The sequence below is a fragment of the Neofelis nebulosa genome, chromosome 6 (genome assembly GCF_028018385.1).
Source record: "Neofelis nebulosa isolate mNeoNeb1 chromosome 6, mNeoNeb1.pri, whole genome shotgun sequence".
Lineage (NCBI taxonomy): Eukaryota > Metazoa > Chordata > Mammalia > Carnivora > Felidae > Neofelis > Neofelis nebulosa.
In genome coordinates this window covers 128451910-128477321 of record NC_080787.1, presented here as the reverse complement: position 1 = coordinate 128477321, position 25412 = coordinate 128451910, and the positions used below count along the sequence as shown (strand labels likewise).

The 25412-nt window shown below is 43.5% G+C and overlaps 1 protein-coding gene across 6 annotated transcripts in view; it reads right to left on the bottom strand.

The window, feature by feature from the left end:
- Positions 1-2625: 2625 nt before the first annotated feature.
- ARFGEF3 (ARFGEF family member 3) overlaps positions 2626-25412 on the bottom strand; it is a 183751-nt gene continuing 160964 nt past the window's right edge. For all 6 annotated transcript variants that reach the window (XM_058735422.1, XM_058735423.1, XM_058735424.1 and 3 more), the window contains 7 exons: positions 25037-25213; positions 22824-22938; positions 21840-21942; positions 21470-21601; positions 18968-19089; positions 14003-15221; positions 2626-10333 (listed from right to left, as the gene is read on the bottom strand). In XM_058735422.1, coding sequence (XP_058591405.1) covers positions 10142-10333; positions 14003-15221; positions 18968-19089; positions 21470-21601; positions 21840-21942; positions 22824-22938; positions 25037-25213 — 2060 coding nt within the window. In that variant the 3' untranslated portion in view covers positions 2626-10141. The remainder of the gene's footprint in view (positions 10334-14002; positions 15222-18967; positions 19090-21469; positions 21602-21839; positions 21943-22823; positions 22939-25036; positions 25214-25412) is intronic.

The following is a 25412-nucleotide window of genomic DNA, read 5'->3' as shown; positions in this document are numbered from 1 at the left end:
TGTAATAATATATATTCCTCCCACTTGAAAAGCAAATCTTTTCTAGGCTTTTAGAATAGTGTGACTTTTATAACCCACTGTTGTATTGGAAAACCCATTGGGTTATCCGTAACTGATTTGATGCAATATTGAATTTTTAACTATAATATAGCCAACAGCATCTTCTCCTTTATAATTGGTAAATTAGCTTGAATACTCATTTTTTTTCAAGTTGAGTTCTAATGGAGTCTTCTGCATCAAAGCATTTACCTTCTAATTTATCTTCCTGAAGGTTATTCTCTGCAAGAGACACTGGCAGAGAATGCTGTTACTTCCTCTTGTCATTTACATTTACTTGTCTGTTACAGTAGTTCAATATAGCAAATAATTAGTATCCTGCTATAAAGATGACTAGGAAACCATGTCAGTGTCAACTGAAGTTCAATTATTTGAGTTCCCAGATCTAAACTGTTGTGAATTTGATCCCTTTTCTTGAAATAGCCCCCCGCTTTTTTTTTTTAAGAGATGATTTAGAAATTGCTTATAAACTTCTCTGGGATTTAATTATGCTGTTACTCTCTCCCAGTGTGCATGAGATCATTAAGCCAGACAGTTTGTTTCGTGGACAACAAAACATCTTGGGCAACCAGGTTAAGTCAGCAGGGCAGGCTTAGGGCACTGATGACTCAATGCCATAACTAGGGATCTGTAAATAAAAGCAAACAAGGAGGTGATAAAAAGCATGCTTAGAATATTCTTTCAAAGGCTTGAGATAATAGGAATGTCGGTCAGGATGTGAAAGCCACAATATTGCATTATGCTTCAATTTTATTTTCACTTGTTTATTGAACCTACCTTTAGGCCAGATGGGAAAGTGAACTTTCTAATGAGTGAGATGAAAGAGTTATCAAAGCTAAATTATGCAAGTTTTGATCATGAGCCAAAGAGTTGAAGCATATCAAGTCTCTACTTTTACAGAAACATCTATAAATTTATGCATGTATCATATTCGTTACTAGACATTAACAATAGAAGAACCGGCCATTGTCGTAGAATTTATTTCCCAATGTTCGGTTAAAGAGAGATGCATCCGGGGCACCTGGGTGGCTCAGTCGGTTAAGCGGTCGACTTCGGCTCAGGTCATGATCTCGTGGTTTGTGGGTTCGAGCCTCGCGTCGGGCTCTGTGCTGACAGCTCAGAGCCTGGAGCCTGTTTCGGATTCGGTGTCTTCCTCTCTCTCTCTGACCCTCCCCCGTTCATGCTCTGTCTCTCTCTGTCTCAAAAATAAATCAACATTTAAAAAAATTTAAAAAAAGAGAGATGCATCTGAGTGGCCAACCACCTCATACAAGATTGGCACAAAATGCTTAGCTTTCTGTATTATAGTGCATGTATGGCTATGAATGTCAAGGATAGGTACGCACGAGGTCTCAAGTATAAATTCTCTTGCAAAATAGTGGGGCCATTGATGAGATGGTTCCCCGCCCCAGCACATAGCAGTACTGCATTTATTAATCATTAGCGTGTACAGAGCACTGCAGCACTGGGGCTTTCGTGTGCTCTTGAAGCAACCCCGAGGTTAGAATTTATATTCATTTTCTGGAGTGGGAACCTTGAGCTCGGTACTCAAGTGTTGTCTGTTTTTCCCACTCCCAGGAAGAGGCAAAGCTCGAGATGTGAATTCTGCTTTGCTGGCTAAAGCCCAAGGCCACCTCGGCTGTTCTTCTCCATGCGTGAACAGTTGGTCACTTATGTTTGTGATGTCCTTGTGTAAAATATGTTAGTATCTATTTTAGTTTTATTTCATCCATAAGAGGGAAGTGCCTGGTGACTTAGTAGTGCAACTGTCAGATTACCAGAGTGTATGATAGAATGATAGAATCATGGTTTAAGGTCACGTGCACAGATTTCGTCTCTTTGGCAACTTTTACTTCTTTTGCCCCTCTATTGGCCAGTTTTCCATGATTTGGGCATGATGATTCCTAGGGTTATACTGTTGTAGGCTTTTGAAACAGTTTAGAAAAAAATTTTTTAACGTTTATTCATTTTTGAGAGACAGACAGAGAGCCTCAGTGGGGAAGGGGCAGAGAGAGCGGGAGACACAGAATCTGAAGCAGCCTCCAGGCTCTGAGCTGTCAGCACAGAGCCCGACACGGGGCTCGAACTGGTCAACTGCGAGATCATGACCTGAGCTGAGGCTCGAACTCGTCAACTGCTAGATCATGACCTGAGCTGAAGTCGGGTGCTCAACCGACTGAGCCACCCAGGCGCCCCTGAAACAGTTTTAAAGCTGCAATCTAATAAGACCATGACATTAAAGGGGTTGTATTTTCTTTTCAATATTACCTTCTAATAATAATATACCTATTGAGGGATTTGTTATGAACAAAAGGTAGTGATTTTTGTAATGGACAAATTCCATCAATATCTACAGATAATATGAATTTATTTTAGATATACTTTCTAGGTATGTACCAGATTGTCAACAGTGACCTTGTCTGTGTTAAGGAACTGGAAGGGGCCTCTTCAGTTATGAAATGCCATGGAAAAAGAAACCTGGTTCTTGGGGTAGTATTCTGTAAACATAAGATATTTACACAAATTATTTTGATAGGTTTTTTAGATAAGAAAATTGTTCCACATAGATTTTTTTTAATGCATTTGAAATTTTATTCTACAACACAAGCAACATAAATACAATATCTTTTAAAATATTTTCTCTTTAGAATTTTCATTTTCACCTCCGATAAAATGTACACAAAATACACTTGCAAGCTTGCTTACAGGGACCTGATAAACAATGAACAGACAGATTCTATCAAATCAAACAGTTTATCAACATATATAAAGGAGGGTAGTCTTGTGTGTGTGTGTGTGTGTGTGTGTGTGTGTGTGTGTGTGTGTCTTTTAATAAATATGACCAAACTGACTAAATAAGGCAAAATAAAAACTGTACTTCTAGACAAGTCCTTTGGAGTAAACAAAATGCTTCAAGGCTCCTGGTGAATGGGATTGCGAGGATGAATTCTGCATTTTCTAGATAAAATGGTACACTGACTCAAATCATTATGGCTATACCAAGCTTCATTTGTTTATAATTTTTAATGAAAACAAGTCGATTCTTTGGCATAATATAAGAAGGGATAAAAGAACCCTTACCACCCACTGGCTTTATTTAGAGTGGGAAATGATAACAGGGAAACTGTTTATAATGTAATTTATTTTATTTCTCTTAGAAAAGCAGGAAAATAATCTCGAATAATAGTCTTTTGGCATGATTAGGGCAATAAATGTCTTCTTCTTAGCCACCCCCACCCACCTGTTGAAAACAAATTAACAAGCAAAAATAACTGAAAGCAGCCTTTCCCTCTGGGCACCTGCTCCTGCCCCTATCATGCCATACCTGGATATCCTATCACATGGCTTCAACTGAAGTGAAACCCACAATATCAAAAGCACTAATCCTTGTCCATTTTTGCCTATTCAGCAGGGAACCGATTTTTATTATAGAGAACCACTTCCAACAAAATACAGATGGAAGAACTTCCATGGGAGGAATGCAAAGTAGCCTGCACATGACCATGAGGTAGCCCTGGATGACTGTTGTGGCTGGTAATGTCAGGGCTTGAGATTCCCTAGCTTGAAGAGAAAACATTTTGTGTGGTAGTTCAAAAGGTTGGCTTTTAGCTTCCCCCCCCACCCCCGCTCCCTTTTTTGGCACCAGTTGGTAAAATAAGTTGGAACTAAATTATTCCTAGAGATTAATATTTTAAATTTAATTTGAAAACCAATGACTATTAAAAGAACTAAATGCACACAGAGTTTCCAAAACAGATTATGGAAAACAAACGTGAACTGAAACAATCATTTCCATCCACAGAGGCAAGAACTTGACTCCTTAATACCATCAACCCTTTGATATGCTTTCTGATCTCACTAACTCTCGTAAATATAGTCATTTCTATTCATACAACAATCTAAAGTAATTTAAATGATGTCAGCGTATTTAAGCAGAAGGCTTTAGAGAATATGAAATCAATAAGAATGATATAATTAATATAATTTATACATGGATGATAATTTTAAGGTACTTAATTTTTTTCTCTTGAATTATTCCCTGATTATTCTTTTTTTGGTGGAAAAAAGAATTTCCAAAGTGAACTAATCAGACGAAGTGTTAAGAAACATAGGCCCCACCTATATTTAAGCTAACATAATTTTACTGTAGTCCCAAAGCCTGCTGATGCCCGTGAACATTTCTCCCGTCACTGGAAGATGAGATAATGAATACGGTCTCCACTGTGCAGGTATGAACACAAACACACTTACCAAAAAGTCCTTCAAACGGGCACATGTACTGCTCAAAAGGGAGTTGTTCAGTTTGCAAATTTCCATGAAGCCACTTGGTAGACTCTTCACAGGTACATAAGAATTAAAATATTAATTTACACCAGACAGTTAAGAAGAAGGTACATCTAACGGTGTAATACCATTTTGAAGTGTTGCCATTTGGGTGACTAATGAGAGAGAGAAACCTACTGGCAAGCAAGCAACGACTCAAAACTTCTGGAAGCCAGGAGCCAAAGTTGTGATGGAGTTGAGATGGAAATGTCTCATTAAAGCTGTAATGACAGAAGAAACTCAAACACTACATATTTAAATTTAAAATCACCTCAGTACAAGTCAAAGGGTCAACATGATACAAATGATCATCCATAACCAGTGTTTCTAAATACAAAGACGAGAAGCTTACACAGAATTCACTGTTTCATTGAACTTATACATTCATTGTCTTCTAGCTTGTAAAAAAAAAAAAAAACCTAATTGTTGGCATAATAAACCTAGAAACTGGGAAGGTTGAGTAGGAATGCTGTAGAGAATCCAATCCCAAGGTGTCTGCCCAAGATTCAGTTCGATGTTTCTATAGAGCTTGATAAGTCAGGCTGATCTCATAGGCAGTGGTTGGAAATTTTTTCAAGCCAGTTCTCAAAATGTGGTCCCCAGACCAGCAGCACTGACCTCACCTGGGTACTTATTAGAAATGGAAATTTCCAGACCTACTGAATCTGAAACCGTGGGCATGGGCCCAACGACCTGCGTTTTAACAAGCCCTCCAGGTGATCCTGATGTGTGCCAAAGTTTGAGAACCACCTAAGAGCAAAGTCAAAAGGTACTAGACGACGACCACTGAAAACTTTAGGATAGGAACTAATAATACGCAGCAATTCTTGGTGGTTGACAAGCTGGAAGGACCATACCTGGATGGGATGCACCAGTAGCTGACTGTAATTTTGTTACTAAGATGGTCAGCCAGTCTCTCCTCCCTGGAACCCCCACGCATTATTACACAAAGATACAGGGGAAAGGTTTTATATGGTGCTAGTGGTATTGTATTGCATTTTCCTCAATTAGTAAGAGGTGCCATTGTTTATAAGGAAATTGAATCTTGTTCTCAACTGAGTTTCTCATAAATTATCCCCTGGGATAATTTTTTTTTTTTTGGTCTGTTTTCCCTGAAGCAATGATTGTATTTTGGAAATCTAAATGGTGTTCTAGTCCAAAACTCTGTATTAAAATTTTAGTTACTTCCACATCAAATATAAACATTATAAGCAGGGGAAGAGGATCTCATAAAAGGAGAGAGACAATTTTCTAGATTGTTCCACTATGAATGAACATAGTTTTTTTTTTTTTTTGATGAAGCATAATTATGAGTTTACTGATTTCATTAAATCTTGCCCCATAACAAGCTCATATTTCCAATAAAAAGTGCTTAAAAAGAGTATCTTGCTTTTTCTAAGGCCACACTAAATGTCACCAGGATCACCTAAGTGGTACCCATGCATATCCAAGTTCTGTCACCCGCTTAATGTCATATGTTGGATTTTCCTTACGTCTGTTTCCTTGTCTGCAGAGTATGTAGAAATATTGAGGCATATGGCACGTGGTGGATATTGACCTGATGCCCTCAGTACCTGGATCTTTAAACAATCTTGTCCTACCTGTCGCTTCCTTTTCAGAGAGTGCAGTGGAAAACTGGTTAGAACTGATTCTGCATATTCTCAAACTTTGATGATGACTTTTATTACCATCTACTTCCCAGGGAAGCAAGTAGAGAGGCACTGTTGGCTACAGGGCACTTGATTCTGAGTGATTAAACGGCAATTGAGAAAAGTTTACCAGTCGTGCGTGTCCTTCCGGACACAGACTGCCATGCACACCTGCAGAACAGCTGGCCCCGAATAGTAATATTCCATCACTTCCGGCTAATTTGGCAAGTTTTCTAAATTACCACTGAGGGTCTGCTTTAAGACTAAAGTTCAGACCTTATTTTATTTTCAAACACCCCAAAAACATTATATTATGTATGATCTTTCTATGAACGAACACGTTTTTAAAACCCTATTTGAAAAAATCCTCCTAGGATTGTAGATATGGGACATCAATTAAATGGGACTTTCAACTCATTTTCACTGTTTGATTCCTGGCAACACTCATGTATTCACTCTGTGTCCTGAGAGCATTGTATTGTAGACAGAGCATGGCCTTTGAATTCAGGAACAGCTCTTTTGCAACCAACGTTGCCATTTACTGGTGATCTTGGGCAAATATCTTAACCTCTCTGGGTCTGTGTCCTCATCTGAAAAAAATGAGGAAAACAAAACCTGTTTGACAAGGTTATCGTGAGAGCTAAAGGGTGATGTAGGTTCAGGTCTACGGTCACAGTGGCATTCAACAAATGTCACCTCCTCCCTGTCGTCTGTAACCTCTTGCAATTGTTACCGGCTCCAAACTAAGGTCTTCACTCTGCTTAGTATGATAGGGCGGACACAGATGGATTTTCTTTTCTGAGAAAGAAAACCTTCCTGCAGAAGCAGCCCTGTGATGTATTTGGGGAAAGTCAGGGATCTCTGTCATATAATTGCATTACATTCTTACAGTGAAGGCTACTTGATGGTCTCAACGGGCTCTGTATAAACCTTGAAACAACAAGAACTAAAAGCCTGGTGACACTGTACCAAGAAGTTTCCATTTAAAGGTGCTTTTGAATTATGTTAATATTCTGTCATGTTTGTTTGAAAATAATTTAGTCTGAGCCATTATATATGTTAGCATCTGCCTTGGTCATTACATAGCGTAAAGACGGTAGAAAGTGCCCTAGTTGTATATTGATGGATGAGGCTAGAAAATAATCATAAGGGGAGAGATGGCAACATGGTGTAAAGAGGCAGCCTAAGCATTTTTAAAAGCTAATCAGGAGAGGCAAGAGCTAGGCGAGACGCTGGCCCTCCATCAAACCTATGTCCTCATGGCAAGGAGAAATCTGATGATGCGTGTGGTCTACTTGGCTGTCAGGAATTCCTAAACACTTTGAAATTCTCTAGGTATTTTCATGATGCACACTTTACCAAAATATTAGAAAAAGAGAGTACGTCTCAGTTGTAGGGTAACACACTTTTGGCAGTAAATACAGGCAACTGAAAGTGACGTGCAAAATCTTATTCTGCTTAGATCAGTAAATATATGGTCATGACTGTTTTCGCCACAAAGGCTGTCTTGACCTTGGTCTTTCAGAGACCTTGGGAGAGATGGAGTGAAGGAAGAGAGGGAGAGAGGCAGAAACCCAGACACTGGAAGTGTGTGAGGGGCCAAACAGGGAAGGGACCACTCATCTACCGAGGGTCCCTAATTATTTCCCTTTCCTCTCCACTCCTGGAGAAGACGGACGTCATTGTGACCTGAAGTCCTATTTGTTAGAGATTATTTGTCTCCGGCGATGTCCTCTTGACAACAGCAAATACCTCTGGGAAGTATCAAGGTGAGCTGAGACCAATATGGGCCTCGGGGTAGGCTATAGAATAGATGATGGGAAAGGGCTAAAACCCTCTTACAAAATTGTAGGTAAAGAGCTATGCACGTTTTCTCACTTTTTCATTCTTCGAACCTATAATGAGTCATAGTCTCAGAGCAGTGTTTGCACATAGTACGGGGGAAATTTATTTTCATAAACTAGCCTTGGATCTCATGAGAGAGAGTCTATGGGAGAATGAATTCTGATTTCCAAACAACTAACATATTCTGGGACGTGACATTCTAATTTGAGACTGGCTTTGAATTTTTATGCTATATAAAAAGTTGCTACATGTAAACATGTTATAATCATGGATTTGACACTCTGCTTCTCTGAAGCTTCCTCCCTACCCCACCCCATGGCCCTCACCCCCACCAAGTTAATTTTGTAGTCCTCATGGGTTCACAAAGGGGAAGTAAACCTCAGAGAAGCAGTATATCATGGTGGTTCTGTTCCTTTTTGTGGTTATTGTGAAAACAAAGGAAAAGTATCTGAATTCCCATTCTACTTCCAAAATATAAAAAGTTTAAAAGTACAGAATACTCCTAAATACATTGCTGTTCCAACAGTTCACTGCTTAAGATCAAATAGTTGATCTGTGTTTACACTTGAATTGTTGTCTAATGAGTAAAACCTGAAGGCAAAGAGAGGGTTTTGTGGAACTGGAAAAATGCCTTCTGGATTTTGCTGTGATCTCTGGATGGCATACGAAATGATGGGGTTCTTTGAGATTGCCTAAATAAGTCAGGGAACTCTGTCTTCCTTGAGAAATATGTAAATATCTACAAGGTTAAGATGAAGTTTACAAATACTAGCACTGAGCAAAGTTGTTGGTTTGAAATCCTTACTTCTGTACTGAAGAGTTGCTGTTTTATTTTTCAATGACATTCCATTGTGAACACGTTTTTAGGGGCTGGGAAAATGATAATGTATCTTAGCAACGAACTCTACTTTCTAGAATGTACACGAGTGGGCTTGATGAGTTTCAGTCATTATAACTGAAGAACTATTAAGTGTACTGTAAATATGATAAAGTTTCCAAATTAATTTCCTAGTGATATCTAAAAGAAATATTCATGTAAAATAACAGCCTGGAAAGACACCAGACATAAGTAAATTTACTTGCCAGAGAGGAGAAGTGTTTGAAATTGAAAAACTTAATTTCCTAAATTTCATTCTGTGTCCCCTTCTCCTTTAGTTCTATTTTCTTCTGAGACCAGAGCTTGTATGCCTGACACCCTCATTTTATGTGATGCTTGTATAATATTTTAAGATTTAAAATGACTTCGTCACAATCTCTTTTCTCACCCCTTCCAGCTGTCTCCCTACCCCACACTTCCTGCCCCGTTCCCTGAGAAGTCTGCTCACTGGATGGAGAACTGAGTCCTTTCCTCCGAAGGTGCGGATACAAAATGAGTTGCGTTTTAACGTTTTGTTTCCTTAAAAACCCAAGGTTCTGCCCTATGTTCAGATAACTGTGGAGCATAGAAATGTCTGTGCAACAAAAAACTAAGGCACCATTTTTTCCTTCCCTTTCCTGTTTTGCCTTGGGAGCAAAAGCAAAGACTAATGGGAAGCCAGGGTGGCTGGTCAGTCTGTCTCTTGGCAACATCTGTGTCAGCCAATCTGTGTGTCAAAGGCTGCCAGCCCGTAGACTTAAAACCCTGCCAGGACAGCATTTTCTTCCTTTAGAAATAGGGAAATAAAGGCACAAACGTACCTTAGAAGAAGTTGGTGAATACCAACTGGAAAATCTTGACAGTTTGGGACGACTTTGAAATGTTCTGGGATATTTTACAGAGGAAGCCATCCCTTTCTTGATTATGACCCCCAAGAATGTTTTTCCAGCTGCTAATCAGCCCATAATCATAATAGAAAATCTTCCTCCAGTGAATGTCTTTACTAGATGCCTGAGTGCTTACACATCAGCTTGACTTACCAGCAGATATTTCCTTAACATTTCCATTAAAAAAAAAAATCAAATAGGTCAATGTAGTGTTTTCAAAGGGGTAGTCCTGGAAAGGGATCCTTTTGGGAATAACATCGCAAGCAGAAGCACTGGGAAATAAACATCAAGATTTAGAAACGTATCAAGGAATGGAGACTTTTCTGCAATAATGTGCAAAATCAGAGTATCATTTGTGTCATCCAGATACAAGGTTAGTGTCCAGGTTGGCCCCAGTGTTAGGGAGCAACAGATTGTTCTCTGAGACACTTGTTTTGGTGGGGCTGGTGGTGGGGATAACGCGATCAGTCAGACTGGCAGGCACTCTCTAACCCTTGCTACTGAACTTCCTCAAACTGAGTGGTCTACACGATGATGTCGTAGACCCGGCCCACTCTGCCCAGCCATTCTCTCACGGCCTGGCGCACGCGGATGTCGGTCACGTGACAGGTCAGCTGGCTGATGCACGGGAACACTGCAGGCTGGAGAGCCGTGAAGGTCTGGTCTGGAAGGATCTGAATCTGGTTGAGAACTGTTAGCATCATGTTGGTCCATGCCTAAGAGAAAGGATTTGGGGGAATTAGCGGCTTTCTCCTCTGGGTTCAGCTGAACTCTCAGGTGTGGCTAAGCCCTGCCAGTGTGCGAATGAGTTTTCTGTCTTTGGGCTGCAATAAGTCTGTCTTTACTAATTGAATGTAGCCACTAGAAATTGTCATTTTGAGTTCATCCATACAAGGAATAGCAGAAACTCCTCTGACATTAGGAAAACCTGATTTTCAGCTTTTGTAGGCTAGAGGCATAACTCATTTTATTGCAGTTTGCTTTTACTGTGCTTCCCAGATAGCGGGTTTTTTGTTTGTGTTTTCATTTGCTTACTTTGTGTCTCTGTGTCACATTCTGGTAATTCTCACAATGTTTCAAACTTTTGAATTATTATATTTGTTTGGGTGATCCGTGATATTACTATTATAACTGTTTTGGGTGCCATGAATTGTGCCTATATAAGATGGTGAACTTAATTGAGAAACATGTGTGCTCTGACTGCCCCACTGATCAGCCCTTCACCCGTCCCTCTCCTTGGGCCTCCCTATTCTCTGAGACCCAACAATATTGAAGTTAGGCCAATGAATAAGCCTACATGGACCTTTAAGCGTTCAAGTGAAAGGAAGAGTCACAGGTCTCTCACTTTCAATCAAAAGCCAGAAATGATTATGCTTAGCGAGGAAGGCGTGTTGGAAGCCGAGACTGGCACAAAAGCCCAGCTTCCAGCCTAAGTTAGCCAAGCTGTGAACGCAAAAGGGAAAGTTCCTGAAGGAAATTAAAAGTGTGACTCCAGTGAACACACACATGATAAGAAAGAAAAACAACCTTAGTGCTGACAAGCAGAAAGTTCGAGTGGTCTGGATAGAAGATCAAACCAGCCCCAACATTCCCTTCAGCCAAAGCCTAATCCAGAGCGAGACCCTAACTCTCTTCCATTCTGTGAAGGCTGAGAGAGGTGAGGAAGCTGGAGAAGAAAAGTTTGAAGCTCGCAGAGGTGGGTTCATGGGGTTTAAGGAAAGAAGCTGTTTCCCTAATCGAAAGTATGGATTGGAAGCTGCAGCAAGTTTTCCAGAAGATCTGCTGAGATAAGTGATGAAGGCGGTTACACTAAACAGATTTTCAGTGCAGACGAAACAGGCTTCTGTTGGAAAAAGATGCCACCTAGGACTTTCATAGCCAGAGGGAAGTCAGTACCTGGGTTCAAAGGGCCGGCTGACTCTCTAGTTAGGGGCCAATGCAGCTGGTGACTTTAAGTTAAAGCCACTGCTCATCTACTATTCTCAAAATCCTAGAACCCTTAAGAATTAGGCCGTATCTACTCCGTGCTCCATAAATGAAACAGGAAAACCTGGATGACAGCACATGTTTACCCATGGCTCACTGAATATTTTAAACCTACTATTGAGAACTGCTACTCAGAGAAAAGGATTCCTTTCAAAATATTACTGCCTGTTGACAATGCACCTGGTCACCCACGAGCTCTGACGCAGATGTCCAATGAGATTCACGCTGTTCTCGTGCCTGCTAACACGACAGCCATTCTGCAGTCCATTTCTACTTTCAAGTCATTATTTAAGAAATACATTTCATAAGGCTCGAGGTGTTACAGTGATTCCTCTGCTGGATCTGGGCAAAGTAGATTGAAGGCCTGGAAAGTATTCACTGTTCTAGATACTGTTAACACCATTCATGATTCATGGGAAGAGGTCAGGACATCGACATGAACGGGAGCGTGGAAGAACTTGATTCCAACACTCATGCAGGACTCTGAGGGGTTCAGGACTCCGTGGAGGAAGTAACTGCGGTGTGGGGGAAACAGCGGAAGAATTCGAAGCAGAGCCGGAAAATGGGCCTGGAATCCTGCCATCTCGTGATCGAACTTCAATGGATGAAGGGTTGCTTCTTATGGATGAGCAAAGAAAGTGGTTGCTTGAGATGGAATCTACTCCTGGTGAAGACTATTGAAATGACAACAGAGGATTTAGATTACATACACTTAGTGGATGGAGCAGTGGCAGGGTTTGAGTGGATGGATTCCCATTTTGAAAGCGGTTCTAGTGTGGGTCCAATGCTATCAAATAGCATTGCACGCTACAGAGAAATAATATGTCAAAGAGTCAATGCAGCGACCTTTATTGTCGCCTTATTTTAAGAAAGTGCCACAGCCACCCCAACCTTCAGCAGCCACCACCCTGGTGAGTCAGCAGCCACCAACATGGAGGCAAGACCCTCCACCAGCAAAAAGATTATGACGTGTTAAAAACTCAGATGAGTTTTAGCAATGAAGTATTTTAAAAATTAAGGTATGTGTATATATATTTGTAGATATAATGCTATTGTACACTTCATAGACTACAGCATAGTGTAAACATAACTTTTATATGCACGGGGAAATCAAAAATTTCATTTGACGTGCTTTGATATTTGCTTTATTGCAGTGGTCTGGAGCCAAACCTGCAATATCTCCAAGGTATGCCTGTACCAAAATCTTATTTATTCCTCATATTTTTAAAAACTCTCCTGCCTTCTCATAATGAAGAAACTTTATTTTATTTATTTTTGTGAGGAGGAGGAGAGAGAGAGAGAGAGAAGGGAGGAGAGGGGCAGAGAGGGAGACAGAATCTGAAGCGGGCTCCAGGCTCTGAGCTGGCAGCGCAGAGCCCGATGTGGGGCTTGAGCCCATGAACCGTGAGATCATGACCTGAGCCAAAGTCGGATGCTTAACCAACTGAGTCACCGGGGCGCCCCTTATGAAGACACGTATAATGCCTAGCAAACTGGAATAGGACTACCATACATCTCTGTTAGACTAGATTAGCAAAAGTCCAGTCAAAGATGATTTTTGTGGGTTCTAAAGTTTAGTACTATGTTCAAAATACTTTAGAGGAAAAAGAGGCATCTTGCAAGATTCATGCTAAGTCCAAATTTATGTTCGTCCTAAGAATACGGTTATGTGTAAGTTCATAGAATCCTAGGATCGAAGATCTAACTTATGCCTGCACCAGGGGTCCGCGCTCTAAGCGCCCAGAGTATTTTGAAAGGGCTCCTGCTCACTCTAGATTCCATTTCTCTTTTCCCATCTCATCAGTTCCTAAACTGAACAAACGCTCCCGCCACCGTTTTCTTCTCAGGCTGAGTTGCTGATGCCCCCACGGAATTACAAACATTAACTATATAAAGGAACAGGAACGCTCAGAGCCCTCTAAGGAATGAGACGTTTTGGGTGCTCGGAAGGGGCTAGCAAAACTTGGGACCAAAACAGTTCATTGGTAGGACCACATAATAACGCGTGCTTTGCCTGTGTCCTGTACATATTTCCTCAGGGCATCTTCAGACACACTCAGGACTCCATGCCAGAGAAGGTATGTTCACTTTAGAAGCTTTAGCTTCATCTCATTTATCCGAGTGAGCTCTAGATTCTCAATAATATCTCTTGGAACCCATAAAACCATCCCTGAAATTATCTAAGAATCAAATTTCAGTTTCACACAGATAGAGTGACACAGACAGATGCTGTGTCTCAGGCTCAGGCCGTCCTCTGACTTTGGAGGGAAACGGTCAACTCTCAGAATGCGTATGAGTGTTCTGTAAGGGGGACGTGTCTGCGCTGTCACGGGGGACCCAGCCTCCCTCTTGCGCTGCCAGGCGCGCCTCCCCGCAGCCTGGGGCTGGCAGGAACCCACCTGGATCTGTGCCTCGGCGTCCCTCCCGGACACACTCAGGGAGCTCCCGGTGGAGCCAGAGCGGGGCCTCTTCTCCTGTCGCAGGAGCTCAGGGCCCGCGCTGAAGGAATGCCGCATCTGCCCTTGGTCTACCAAGTGCTGGGGACGCTGAAGCAGCGGGGAGTCCTGGCCCCGTGGACCCAGCGGCTCGCCCTTCTTCTCTGCTTTGCCCTCTTTGGGGAACGTGGGCAGGTTATGCTGCTGTTTCCTCTTTTTGTATTCAGTCATCAACTTGGAAATGGTTTTGTCGGCCGCCATGGTGTAGATTCTGTTCCCCGCGTTCTCCCACCATTCTTTCTTCCGGCTGGGATCCTTCTTCTCCACCTTGGGGCTGGGGGGCGGCAGCATGTCCCCGCTGCCGGCCCGCAGGCTCCCCGGCTCGCCGGCGTGATCCCGCGTCTGGCTCCGGTCGTCCTCAGAAGGCGTGTCTTTCCCCGAGAACCCCCCGGTGGATGGGGTGGAGGACTCCGACTGGAAGGACGGAAGGATGAAGAACGGGTCGCTCTTGAAGATGGGAGCCTCCTCCACGCTGTTCTCCAGGTCCAGGTGCATCTGGATGTAGTTGGTGGACAGCTCCATGCACAGCTGGTGCAGCCTCTTGACCAGCCACACCCAGTCCGCGTTGCTGATGGGCTGGACACTTAGCGACGGCATCCGGGCCCTCCACTGCCTCTTCTCCTTGCCTCTCGGGGGGCTCACCTGGGCCGTCTCCTCAAAAATGTCTTCGTCTTCTGAAGAGCACTGCTGGGAGGAGTCCGTGCTCCTCTCGTCGTCCTCGAAAAGGACTTTCTTCACTTGCTCGGCCGTGATGGTTTCTTGGTTGGTGAGGACCGCGCAGACGAGCGCGTGGAAGTAAATGTTAAAACTCATCGCGGACTGGCGGTAGAGGTTGGCAGCGCCTCCGATCCCAGACACCTTCTTCAGCAGGCACTTCAGCCCAGGGCTGGTGTCGAACTCTCTCGCCGTCCTGTACGAGTCCAGCAGCAGGTCGAAGATGACCGCCAAGTTCTGCATGGAGATGTACCTGAGGAAGCCGGCCAGCTTGGCCTCGGGCACCTGGACCGTCTTCTCCTCCCCGGGGGAGGGGCCCTTGACGAACTCTTCTAACAAGATGTCGTACAAGTTCTGGAGCAACACTTGATGCGAGAGCAGGCTCACCACAATTTCCCTGAAAGAAACGCTTCAAACGAAAAGAAAGGGATTGATCAGTAGTCTTCGTTTGGCCGGACGTGAGGTTCATTAAAGCGATTTGGATGTTGCACGTTTTGGAACGACGCGGGTGAAATGATAAACTTACTTGTAGTTTAATGCCTTCCTTTAAGAAGGGACATTACGTGGTAACCATTTTCACCATCATTAATGGGATTGCTGATACTTTTTTAAAAATCTAGGAGCTGTGATATTAATGTATTATAAAAACTATTAAATACAGGCATTTTATTTCCTTCATAGCTACGAGTCATGAAGTGTCAAACCAGAAAGTAACAATTTCTGGTCAATTCTCTGCATCTTAATCGCCTTTCTCCTCTGCCCTTTGGCTTTTTTTCTCAAACTCCAAGACGGCAGCAATCTCACTGAAGTCTGGCTTTCTAGGGACCGCACTTGCTTACCAGGATTAACTGTTAATGCTCTAGGTGCCTATGCGTAAAAACTCCAGTGCTGCCAACACGTGAGATGGAGAAGAACCAAACATGTGCAGCATGAAGAAAAAGGTACTTTAACTCAAGCTTTGTAAGCCAAATTGAGGAGAGAAAGCAGCATTCACTCAACACATGCAATTCTCTTTTGTGTCCTCTCCCGCCACATGGCCAGGGGACTCCTTTGTGGGCCCCGAATGCTCTTTTGGATCCACGGAGATACCCCTCGTGTCAGCTACATGGGATGGGGCGAATCCTCCCTAGACATCTAGCCAGGCCACCTGGTTGAGAAGCGGGCACCACCCATCAGTCACGAGGACAACTTCCTCCTCGTCCTTATCAGGGCACAGCCCACATATAAGGAAGCCTTAGAAATGCCCTTTGGTGATGTGGCCTCTTCTGTTTGGTTGCATTCTTATACTAAGAAAACAATTTCAATTCCAAGTACTACCTTTAGCTGAAAATTTTAATTCCCCCACGTGGCTTGTGGTTTCACATTCTTTTCATTGCTCTTAAGAACTTCACGCAAATAGCTTATGCCATTAGGTTGCAAACTGATTCCCGTGATGGGATAATTATAGCAAGATGGCAACTCTTATTAATAATGTTTATTTCAAAAATCCAACCATTACGTTAGGTTAGTATGTCTAGTTATGACCTTGCATGTAAAAATTACTTTTTTTTTTTTTTTTTGTAACAGAAAGGAACACAAATGCTTCTGTACATTGAAAGGCTGACCCTGCCTTTCAATGAGGGAACACCATATGCTCAGCAAAGATGGAAAGAATGAGCAGCGAAGAACCGTCACCCTTTCTAACGAGTCACTTAAGTAATTGTTTTGGTGGTTAAGCGCACATGACACAAAGTTGCTATTTTGGCCATCTTAAAAAGTACAATTCGGTGGCATTAAGTACGTGCACAATGTTGGGTAACCATCACCGCTATTTCTAGAACTTTTTCATCTCAAACTCAATACTTACTGCACAGTAACTCTCCATTCCCCCTTTTGATAAGTTAGCTAATTAATTTTTAATTTTTTGTCCTCCGCCTGATAATTTATTGAAGGTATAGGAACCCTGAATATGCATTTTTCTGAAGAAGAGGGCTCGAAAAGCCACCAAATTGGTCTAATACTTTGTGTCTACAACTACAGGACACGAACTATAAGGGAAGTCCTGTCACCAATTACTCAAGTCTATACCCTTGTCTGTCTTCTTCACCACACTCTAAAGTCCCCAAGGTCCAGGGCAGTATTTTATTCAGCTGTGTCCCCAGGGCCTGGGAAAATGTCTGGTGATAGGAGCACTCAGTAAGTATCCAAGACGAACCAAGTAACCAAAACTTATCGGTTCTAGGTGCAGGTGCCTGAACACATCACTGCCTGGACAAAATGTTCTCCCTGAGAAATGGCTTTGATGCTCCAACCCCAGGGCCCTGGCAGCCTGGACTCCTGAAGCAGGAACCACAACCAGAGGGGTGAGTTTGATCAACCTTCTGAAGGTATAAACACCATAGCCCAGAGGACATGATCTATCACCTTCCCTGAGAACTGGAAAACCCTTTAGCAGCAAACACTTAAAAAGAGGGTTGACGCAAGGCCACGTTTGAATTCTGGAGGATCTTTACCAACCGAGATCCCCCTTTCGATGCTTTAGGATATAAAATGGCTAAGTGTGTGTGTAAAAAGAACAGAAAATCCCTTTTAGGTTCAAGCTGACTGACGTAGCAATAAGAAAACAAAGTGGCAGCAGCAATACTGAGGAGATCAAAATTTCAGAAAGATATCAAAAAAGTGACATAACTGTTTATAGATATGCAACTCTTAATCATCTTTTTAAAAAGACCCGGAGCAAACAAAAATCCATAGATGATTTTTCAATTTGTCGTACCCAAGCATTTCAACCTTTTGCTCAGCATATAGCATACCCTTTAAAGGAGGGGACCGTGAAGTGTTCAGATGCCAAGTGCAAAGGAAAGTCCTCCTCCTCAAGTTAATTGCATAACAAGTGGCTGACTTAAGACACGCTAATGTCAGTATCAGCGATAAACAGATTCATGAAGTACTACTTCTTAAAGCTCTCACATTAGGTGGGTTGTGTAAAGCTCAGGGACTATCAATGCCAAAGCGATTTAAAAACTGCACCCAGATTTCTCTTTATTCAGTTTATAATCTGAATTTGATTTAGGGCTTTTTTTTTTTTTTAATTTATTTCCATGGGTGATTTCACTATGGACCTCTGAGGATGCACTGGATGGCATATAAATGAACTTTCTTTAGGTCTAACTCCCTCTTGCTCTCCGTCCTGTGCTAAGTGAAGGTCTGTGCTAACAGTCAAATCCGAGAATGCAAAGTGGCTCCACCCTTTTGCTGTGTCCCTGGGTAGGTGGCCCAGCCGCTCTGAATGTTTCCTCGTGGATAAAACGGGAGTGGAAATACCTAGCCACTGTATTCCACATATAGTGCTCAAACACTTTTCATCATTACCATTCCTGTGTTGGAAGTTTAAAAATGGAAATTTCAGTCATGGCTATTCTCCTTCAAGTCTAGGAACAATAGTTTTCAGGCAAAATGATAGTATTTAAAAAAGGCAAGGTTCTTGGGGCAGGGCAGAGATCTTTCTGTCTCCTGACAGCTGTCTTGCTCTTAAGAAGTTGACGTATTTCTCCCTGAAATAATATAAATCATGCCTCACGTTACAATTTTCTTTAAAAAAAAAAAGGGTGTAATATAGTCCTAAAAACACACTGAGTTGTGTCCCCCCACCAACACCACTCATATGTTGAAATCTGAACCCATAGTACCACAGTGTGACTGTATTTGGAGATAAGGTCTTGAAAATTAATCAGATAGACCCTAATCCACTATGACTGGTGTCCTTATAAGAGATTAGGACACAGACATACACAGAAGAAAGACCATGTGAAGACACAGGGAGAAGGCTTCCATCCAGAAGCCAAGAAGAGAGGGCTCAGAAGAAACCGACCCTGCCCACACCTTGATCTTGGGCTTCTAGGCCCCAGAACTGTGAGCAAATACAGTTCTGTTATTCTGTTAAGGCACCCAAGTCGGTGGTATTTTGTTATCTCAGCCCTAGCAAATTAGTACATGTGAAATGTGAAAACTTTGGTGGAGAGGTGAACAATTTTCTGCGAAAACCTTGGCTAGAGGACTCTATGAATGTTTCCAGTCTTCTCAGCCAAAGCTTGGACTACAATGAGCCAGAACGGGAAATAAACGAGCTCTGCTCATCCTAAGTTCCCCACATGTTTAGGCTGGTTAGCTGCTTACCTTTTCTTGGTATGTCCATTTGGCTTCTCATCGGGAGGCAGCTCAATAATGAGCTGACAGGACTGAGCGTGGTCGAAGTTGTTTGGAGTCTTTGGTGAGCACTGGGTGTCCAACATAAACACCTGCGAAGACATGCAAAGGTACAGTTCAGAGCCCCATCATCCTCGACCTGACTCCACCAGGGATTAGCTGGGTGGCCCTGGGTAAGTGGCTTATTCTTTCTACTCATTTTCTCACCTACAAAATAAGGTTGATACTGAGGTTTCCTACCTGGTGTGTTTGCTGAGAGAATTAATATGTGTATATTACATACACGTAATGTTGGGACAGTAAATATTCAGTAGAAGTTAGCGGCTGACGCTAACACTACTCACTACCTTTATCATGTGACAGTTCATTACACTCCAAACAGCAAGTGCTGCTATTCAAGGTTAATTACGAGCACGTAAAGAGGGGCTGTGTTTGTGAAAAAAAAAAAAAAAATCTGATTTTGATGTCAGTTATATTCTATCCAACACAGGAATAAGAAATTAATTAGGACCTCCTGTCGGGACTACTAACGTGGACCTGCAATTCTACCAGACGGTGGGAGAAGTGACCAAGAAGATAGCAACTGCTTCCCAGTCCAGACCTCAGTGATCTCATTTCACATGACTTCACAGACCTTCGCTACCTCCCTTTGGAAATAGAAATAGTCTTAAGAAACTTTTCCTTTGTTTACACAATTTAGAAGGGAAAAGTTTCTTATCAGATTCTCTGGGTTATCTGAAGGGTGGACACAGGAGGCACGTGGGAAACATCTGTATCTAGCGTGTAATGGTGTCCCATTAGACAAGTTATCCCATCAGAGGACCACCCTCTTGGCTTCTCTGTTACAGTGCCTTAATGCCGCAGCTGTCCACAACAGCCACGTGGATGTTAGTGGTTCTTCGCTGCAGCCTTATGACCTTTCTTCTGTTCCAGCCTCTGCGGACCGGCCATGGATGCTTCAGAGGGATGTGCTTTCTCCCTTCAGAACAGTACAACCGGCCTGATGATAAGTGTTTGAGCACTATATGTGGAATACAGTGGCTAGGTATTTCCACTCCCGTTTTATCCACGAGGAAACATTCAGAGCGGCTAGGCCACCTACCCAGGGACACAGCAAAAGGGTGGAGCCACTTTGCATTCTCGGATTTGACTGTTAGCACAGACCTTCACTTAGCACAGGACGGAGAGCAAGAGGGAGTTAGACCTAAAGAAAGTTCATTTATATGCCATCCAGTGCATCCTCAGAGGTCCATAGTGAAATCACCCATGGAAATAAATTAAAAAAAAAAAAGCTATCAGCACAGAGCCCGACGCAGGGCTCGAACTCACGGACCGCGAGATCATGACCTGAGCCGAAGTCGGCCGCTTAACCGACTGAGCCACCCAGGCGCCCCTATTTATTTTTTATTTGAGACAGAGAGTATGCGTGGGGCAGAGGGATAAAGAGAGAGAATCTTAAGCAGGTTCCATACTCAGCGTGGAGCCCGACATGGGGCTTGATTCCGTGACACTGGGATCATGACCTGAGACGAAATCAAGAGTCAGACCCTCAACCTACTGAGCCACCCAGGTGCCCCATAACTGCTTAATATTTCAAACATACCACACACATATATGCAAAATACCTTCTGTATATGAAGGCATAATTCATATATGTCTGTTGCCATTACATGAGACTGTATTCCCCATAACCACTCGTTATTATGAATATATGTAAATTTAGGAACAGTGCTTAATTACTGCTGGAAGCCCATGCAGGGTTTCTTGGAGGTAGACTGACGTGTTGCTCAAGTGTTTGGGGGGCACATCTGCAGCCGGTGCTAATGCTGGAAGGCCTTCTGTGGTTCAGTAACTCCCCGAGTCAGCAGACATTTACTAAGTGCCTTCTATATGCCCTGCTCTAGGGGCCACCAAGGCGAATACACAGAACGTGCTCTCTGCTCCTCGGGAGCTCACAACCAACTTTCGTGAGTCCTCTGACGTCTGCCAGAAGAAAAAGTCATTGGTACATGGGGATCCCCGCATGAGTAAGTGTATTTTAATTTCACTTCTCAGTTACAGTCAACTGAACTGTGAGTCTGCAAATTACGCAACTTGTAAGTGTGCCATCCTTAGGCACTCGTAGTCTGGCAGTAACATCAATATTTAAGCAAATACGGATAATCTAAGCAGTCCAAGCAAGGCAAGTGGTGTATGAAGTGGAAGTGGCCCGTCAGAAAAAGGACTCTATCTGATCTGGGCACTGGAGGACGCAACAAGCAAGAGACGATAGAGACGATCATAATGCCGTTGACCGGGTTAGTCATTCCTCTTAAAGGGCGGTACGGACCAGGCGCAGAGGAACGACGTGCACGTCCCTAAGGGAGTGGAAAGCAGTGTGGTGATGTGAGACCATCAGGAAGAGGCTTCTAGGATCACAAGCCCTAGTCCCAGCATCTAGCAGCCCCTGGGATCACAAGCCCCAGTCCTTACCTGCTGAGCCATGGCTCGAATGCGCCAGTACTCGGCCTCCGCACTGGGGGAGGAGGAGGGGGCCGCCACCCTCACCTGGCAGCCTTCCCCACTGAAGCTCTCCGTGCCATTGTGGAAGCAGCCCAGCAGATCCTAGGGAGAAACACAGCAGGCGTTCCCTGGGTGCGTCCAGGCCCCGTCCCCGAGCTGACACTGTCCCTGCGTCCGGGATGGAAGCACTGATCCGACAACTTCTCTCTCCCCCTCTGCAGGATTGCCGGTGAGACAGCCTGCTAAGGGGAGGAGGGCAGAATCCGGGTGCTCGACCTGACAGGGGGAGGGGGCAAAGGAAGGCTGGACCCTGCTCGGGCTCCTCCTGCCCGCACTTTACCTTCACCGGCTTGAGCGTGGCGGAGAACGCGTCCTGCAGGGCACAGCACGCGAGCCTCCACATCTCCTCGGTGAACACGGGGCCCGCCGTGACGAGGACATACCTGCCCAGGGAGACAAGGAGATCCTGAATCTGTATGTTTGCCGTCACACGGTGTAAGGACTTACAGACGCGTGCACAGATTTATTCCATAGCTTCCGTAGCAGGTCTCACTGCCTCTCATCACTCCTGGCTTCCGCCTGTGACGTTCCATCGTCCTAACACTGTTCCTAAAGCATTTGACTTTAGAAATGTCAACAGGTCCCCAGTGTAAATAGGGCAATGTTTAGGCTTGCATGCAAGACTGTATATATTCTGTGCTAGGTTTTCCATTCTAGCTCCATTTTCTGCCACTCCTCTACAAAGGACAACCAAACCCACCCCCCTCTGCCCCCGCCCCCGTCACTGGTAACTCTGATCTCCGTGCTCCTGTTTGTGATGCTCTGCTTGTGAGTCCCCACCGATCAAAAGCTTACCGACCTCGGGGATCTGACCAAGTGTCATTAATACGAAAAGCCCTTGCTGACCACCCTGCTCCCCAGCCCTCCTGTCCCTTCTTGGCATGGAGGATAAGTCTTTACTGTTATCATTTTTCATGGGTCTCTCTTTGTTATGTCCTTTAGAAAAGGCTATAAGCCTCTTGAGGGTAGGGATCTTGACTTCTTACCCAGCAGAATACCTCGTACAATGCCTAAGACGATAAATGTTTGCTGATTAGACACGAAATGAGGAATTATTAGCATATATAGGTGTGTGTGTATGTATGTATGTGTATATATATACACACACCTATATATGCTAATAATATATACACACACACACATACACACACACACACACACACACCTATATAGTCATTTTTACCTACAGAAAGCAATCTAATTTCCTTGGATTTTATAATAAAAACTCTTAATTTTGTGGAGTACCAGGGAATCTTTTTCTCACCTAATACAGGAGCAGCCCACCCTGGAGATGGTCTCTGTGGGCTTGGCCACACACGCCACCAGTAACTCAAACAGGTCCTTCAGCATCGTGTTGATCATGCTCTCATACCTGATGTCTATGGGGAAAAGTAAGACCACGATTTCACTCAGTAAAGGAGGGGGTTGAAATGGCATCTGCAGCGAAGGGAGGAAGTCCTATAAACATCTGTGAGAAAAGTAATTTTCTTGGATTTTTTAAACTCAATTTTAGCTTGTATTATCCATTTCAAGATGAAATATATGTGGTTTGCTTTCATGTGTCGGTGTGCATTCAAAGTTAAGCGTATAATTCACCTACTTTACTAATTTATTACTATTAGGCAGAATATAGCATCTACAGCCTGAAGAGTAGCTAGCAAAAAATTTAAATTCTTAAAAAAACAAAAAAGAGAAAAATGAAACATATACATTCCTTATTGCTGATAGACTAAATTGAATTCAATGCTCTCAGCAAACAAGACCTCTCTTGTCTTACCACTTCTTGAACTTCTCAGTCTGGCACACTATCCCCAGACCAAAAGTGAGACTTCCCCAAGTCATTCTATTTGTCCAATTCAAGGGAATACATCTGTATTCTTTTCCCTCAGAGTCCTTGTGATGCCACAGATTCCATTTTCAGTAGGATCATCAAAGGTTCTGGGCCGTGCAAAAACAATGATCTAGATGAGAACATCTACCCCTAGGGACAGTTATCGCTTACACGTGGAAAAATCCACTGGTTTTCTTTTGCGATTGACGTTCTTTTTTGTGGGGCAAATTGTCCTTCAACTTAGTGCAGCTACCCACTTCTTATCTTTGCTTTTATTTATTTATTTTTGGGACAGAGAGAGACAGAGCATGAACGGGGGAGGGGCAGAGAGAGAGGGAGACACAGAATCGGAAACAGGCTCCAGGCTCCGAGCCATCAGCCCAGAGCCTGACGCGGGGCTCGAACTCACGGACCGTGAGATCGTGACCTGGCTGAAGTCGGACGCTTAACCGACTGCGCCACCCAGGCGCCCCTTATCTTTGCTTTTAGACTCTCCCTTGGGGTGACTGTCTCAGCAGATTTTCTAATGTCTCTAACAAGGGAGTCTCTTACCTCACCTCTCCCTTTATAAAGAAAAGAGAAAGGCCTGTAGAATTATTATTTTTTAATGCTTATTTTGAGGTGGGGAGGGGCTGGGAGAGAAGGAGAGAGAGAATCCTGAGCAGGTTCCACACTGTCAGTGCAGAGCTGGATGCGGGGCTCGATCTCATGAACCTTGAGATCGTGACCTGAGCTGAGATCAAGAGTTGGACACTTAACCGACTGAGCCACTTAGGCGCCCCAGCATACAGAATGAAAACTTCTAGAGTTAACGGCGATTTTTCTTCTGTTCTCAAACTTCCAACTCTTCCTATGAAGAACCATGAGCAAGAATGTAGATTTCACAAATGGTGCTCCACTGGTACCACAGCTGACCTATTTCCCTTCAATAGCTGAACTATTTCCTAGTTCCTGCTTCAATATATTATCTACCACATACTTTGAGATCTTTTTCAAACTGCCAGAGATATGAAGACACTTTACCCCCTACCCTCTTAAACAACTTTTAGGCCGGTTCTAAAATCTTATCTCCTCCATTTAGCCTCCCCAGATGAAGCAGGAAGATATACACCCGTCACTTTTTTAATGTATTCATTATATACTTGAACTTGCCTCCCCTCTCCTCATGCATAGACATACTAGATGGAATTTTATTTTTAGTCACATATGTACTGCAAGTATCAATTTTCATTTTCATCATCTACTACGAGAAGTTGGCCCTGACCACATAATTCTATTTTCGTCATTTCTGGATAAAAATCATACACTGGCGGGGGGGGGGGGGGTGCACCTGGGTGGTTCAGTTGGTTAAGCAACTGTGACTCAGGTCATGATCTCGCGGTTTGTGAGTTCGAGCCCCGTATCGGGCTCTGTGCTGACAGCTCAGAGCCTGGAGCCTGCTTCGGATTCTGTGTCCCCCCTCCCTTTGCCCCGCCCTTGCTTGCACTCTCTCTCTCTCTCTCTCTCTCTCTCTCTCTCAGTAAATGAATAAACATTAAAAAAATTAAAAAAAAAAATCATACCCTGGTATTTATAAGCACTTTTAAATGGTGACGCTTGCCACGAAAAGAAATCCTCAGCATGGACTGCTGTGGCACCATAGATACCTGAGTGTATAAAGCTTTGAATGTGTTCCACCACCAGCTCACAGGACAGGCCAATGGCATGCTTGAAATTAGCAGAAGCCACATCCCAGTACGAATGGTCTTTATGGCTACGACGGAGCCAAAGGGACATCACAGGGAGGAGAAGGTGAACCACCGCATAGATCCCAAACCCGGGTCCTGGAAGAGAAAAGTCAGCATGAGAACTGGGATCGCAGAGCTCTCCTGTAGTGCAAGGGAAGCTCCTGCCATCGCTTGGCATTGCCCGTCTCTTTCCTGGGCATCCCCTACCCTCTGAGAAGCTGCAAGGAAAAAGAACTTACTCCTGATTGGGGAATACATGGTCTTCGGTGGCATTTTTCTTCTTTGTTTCTGATGA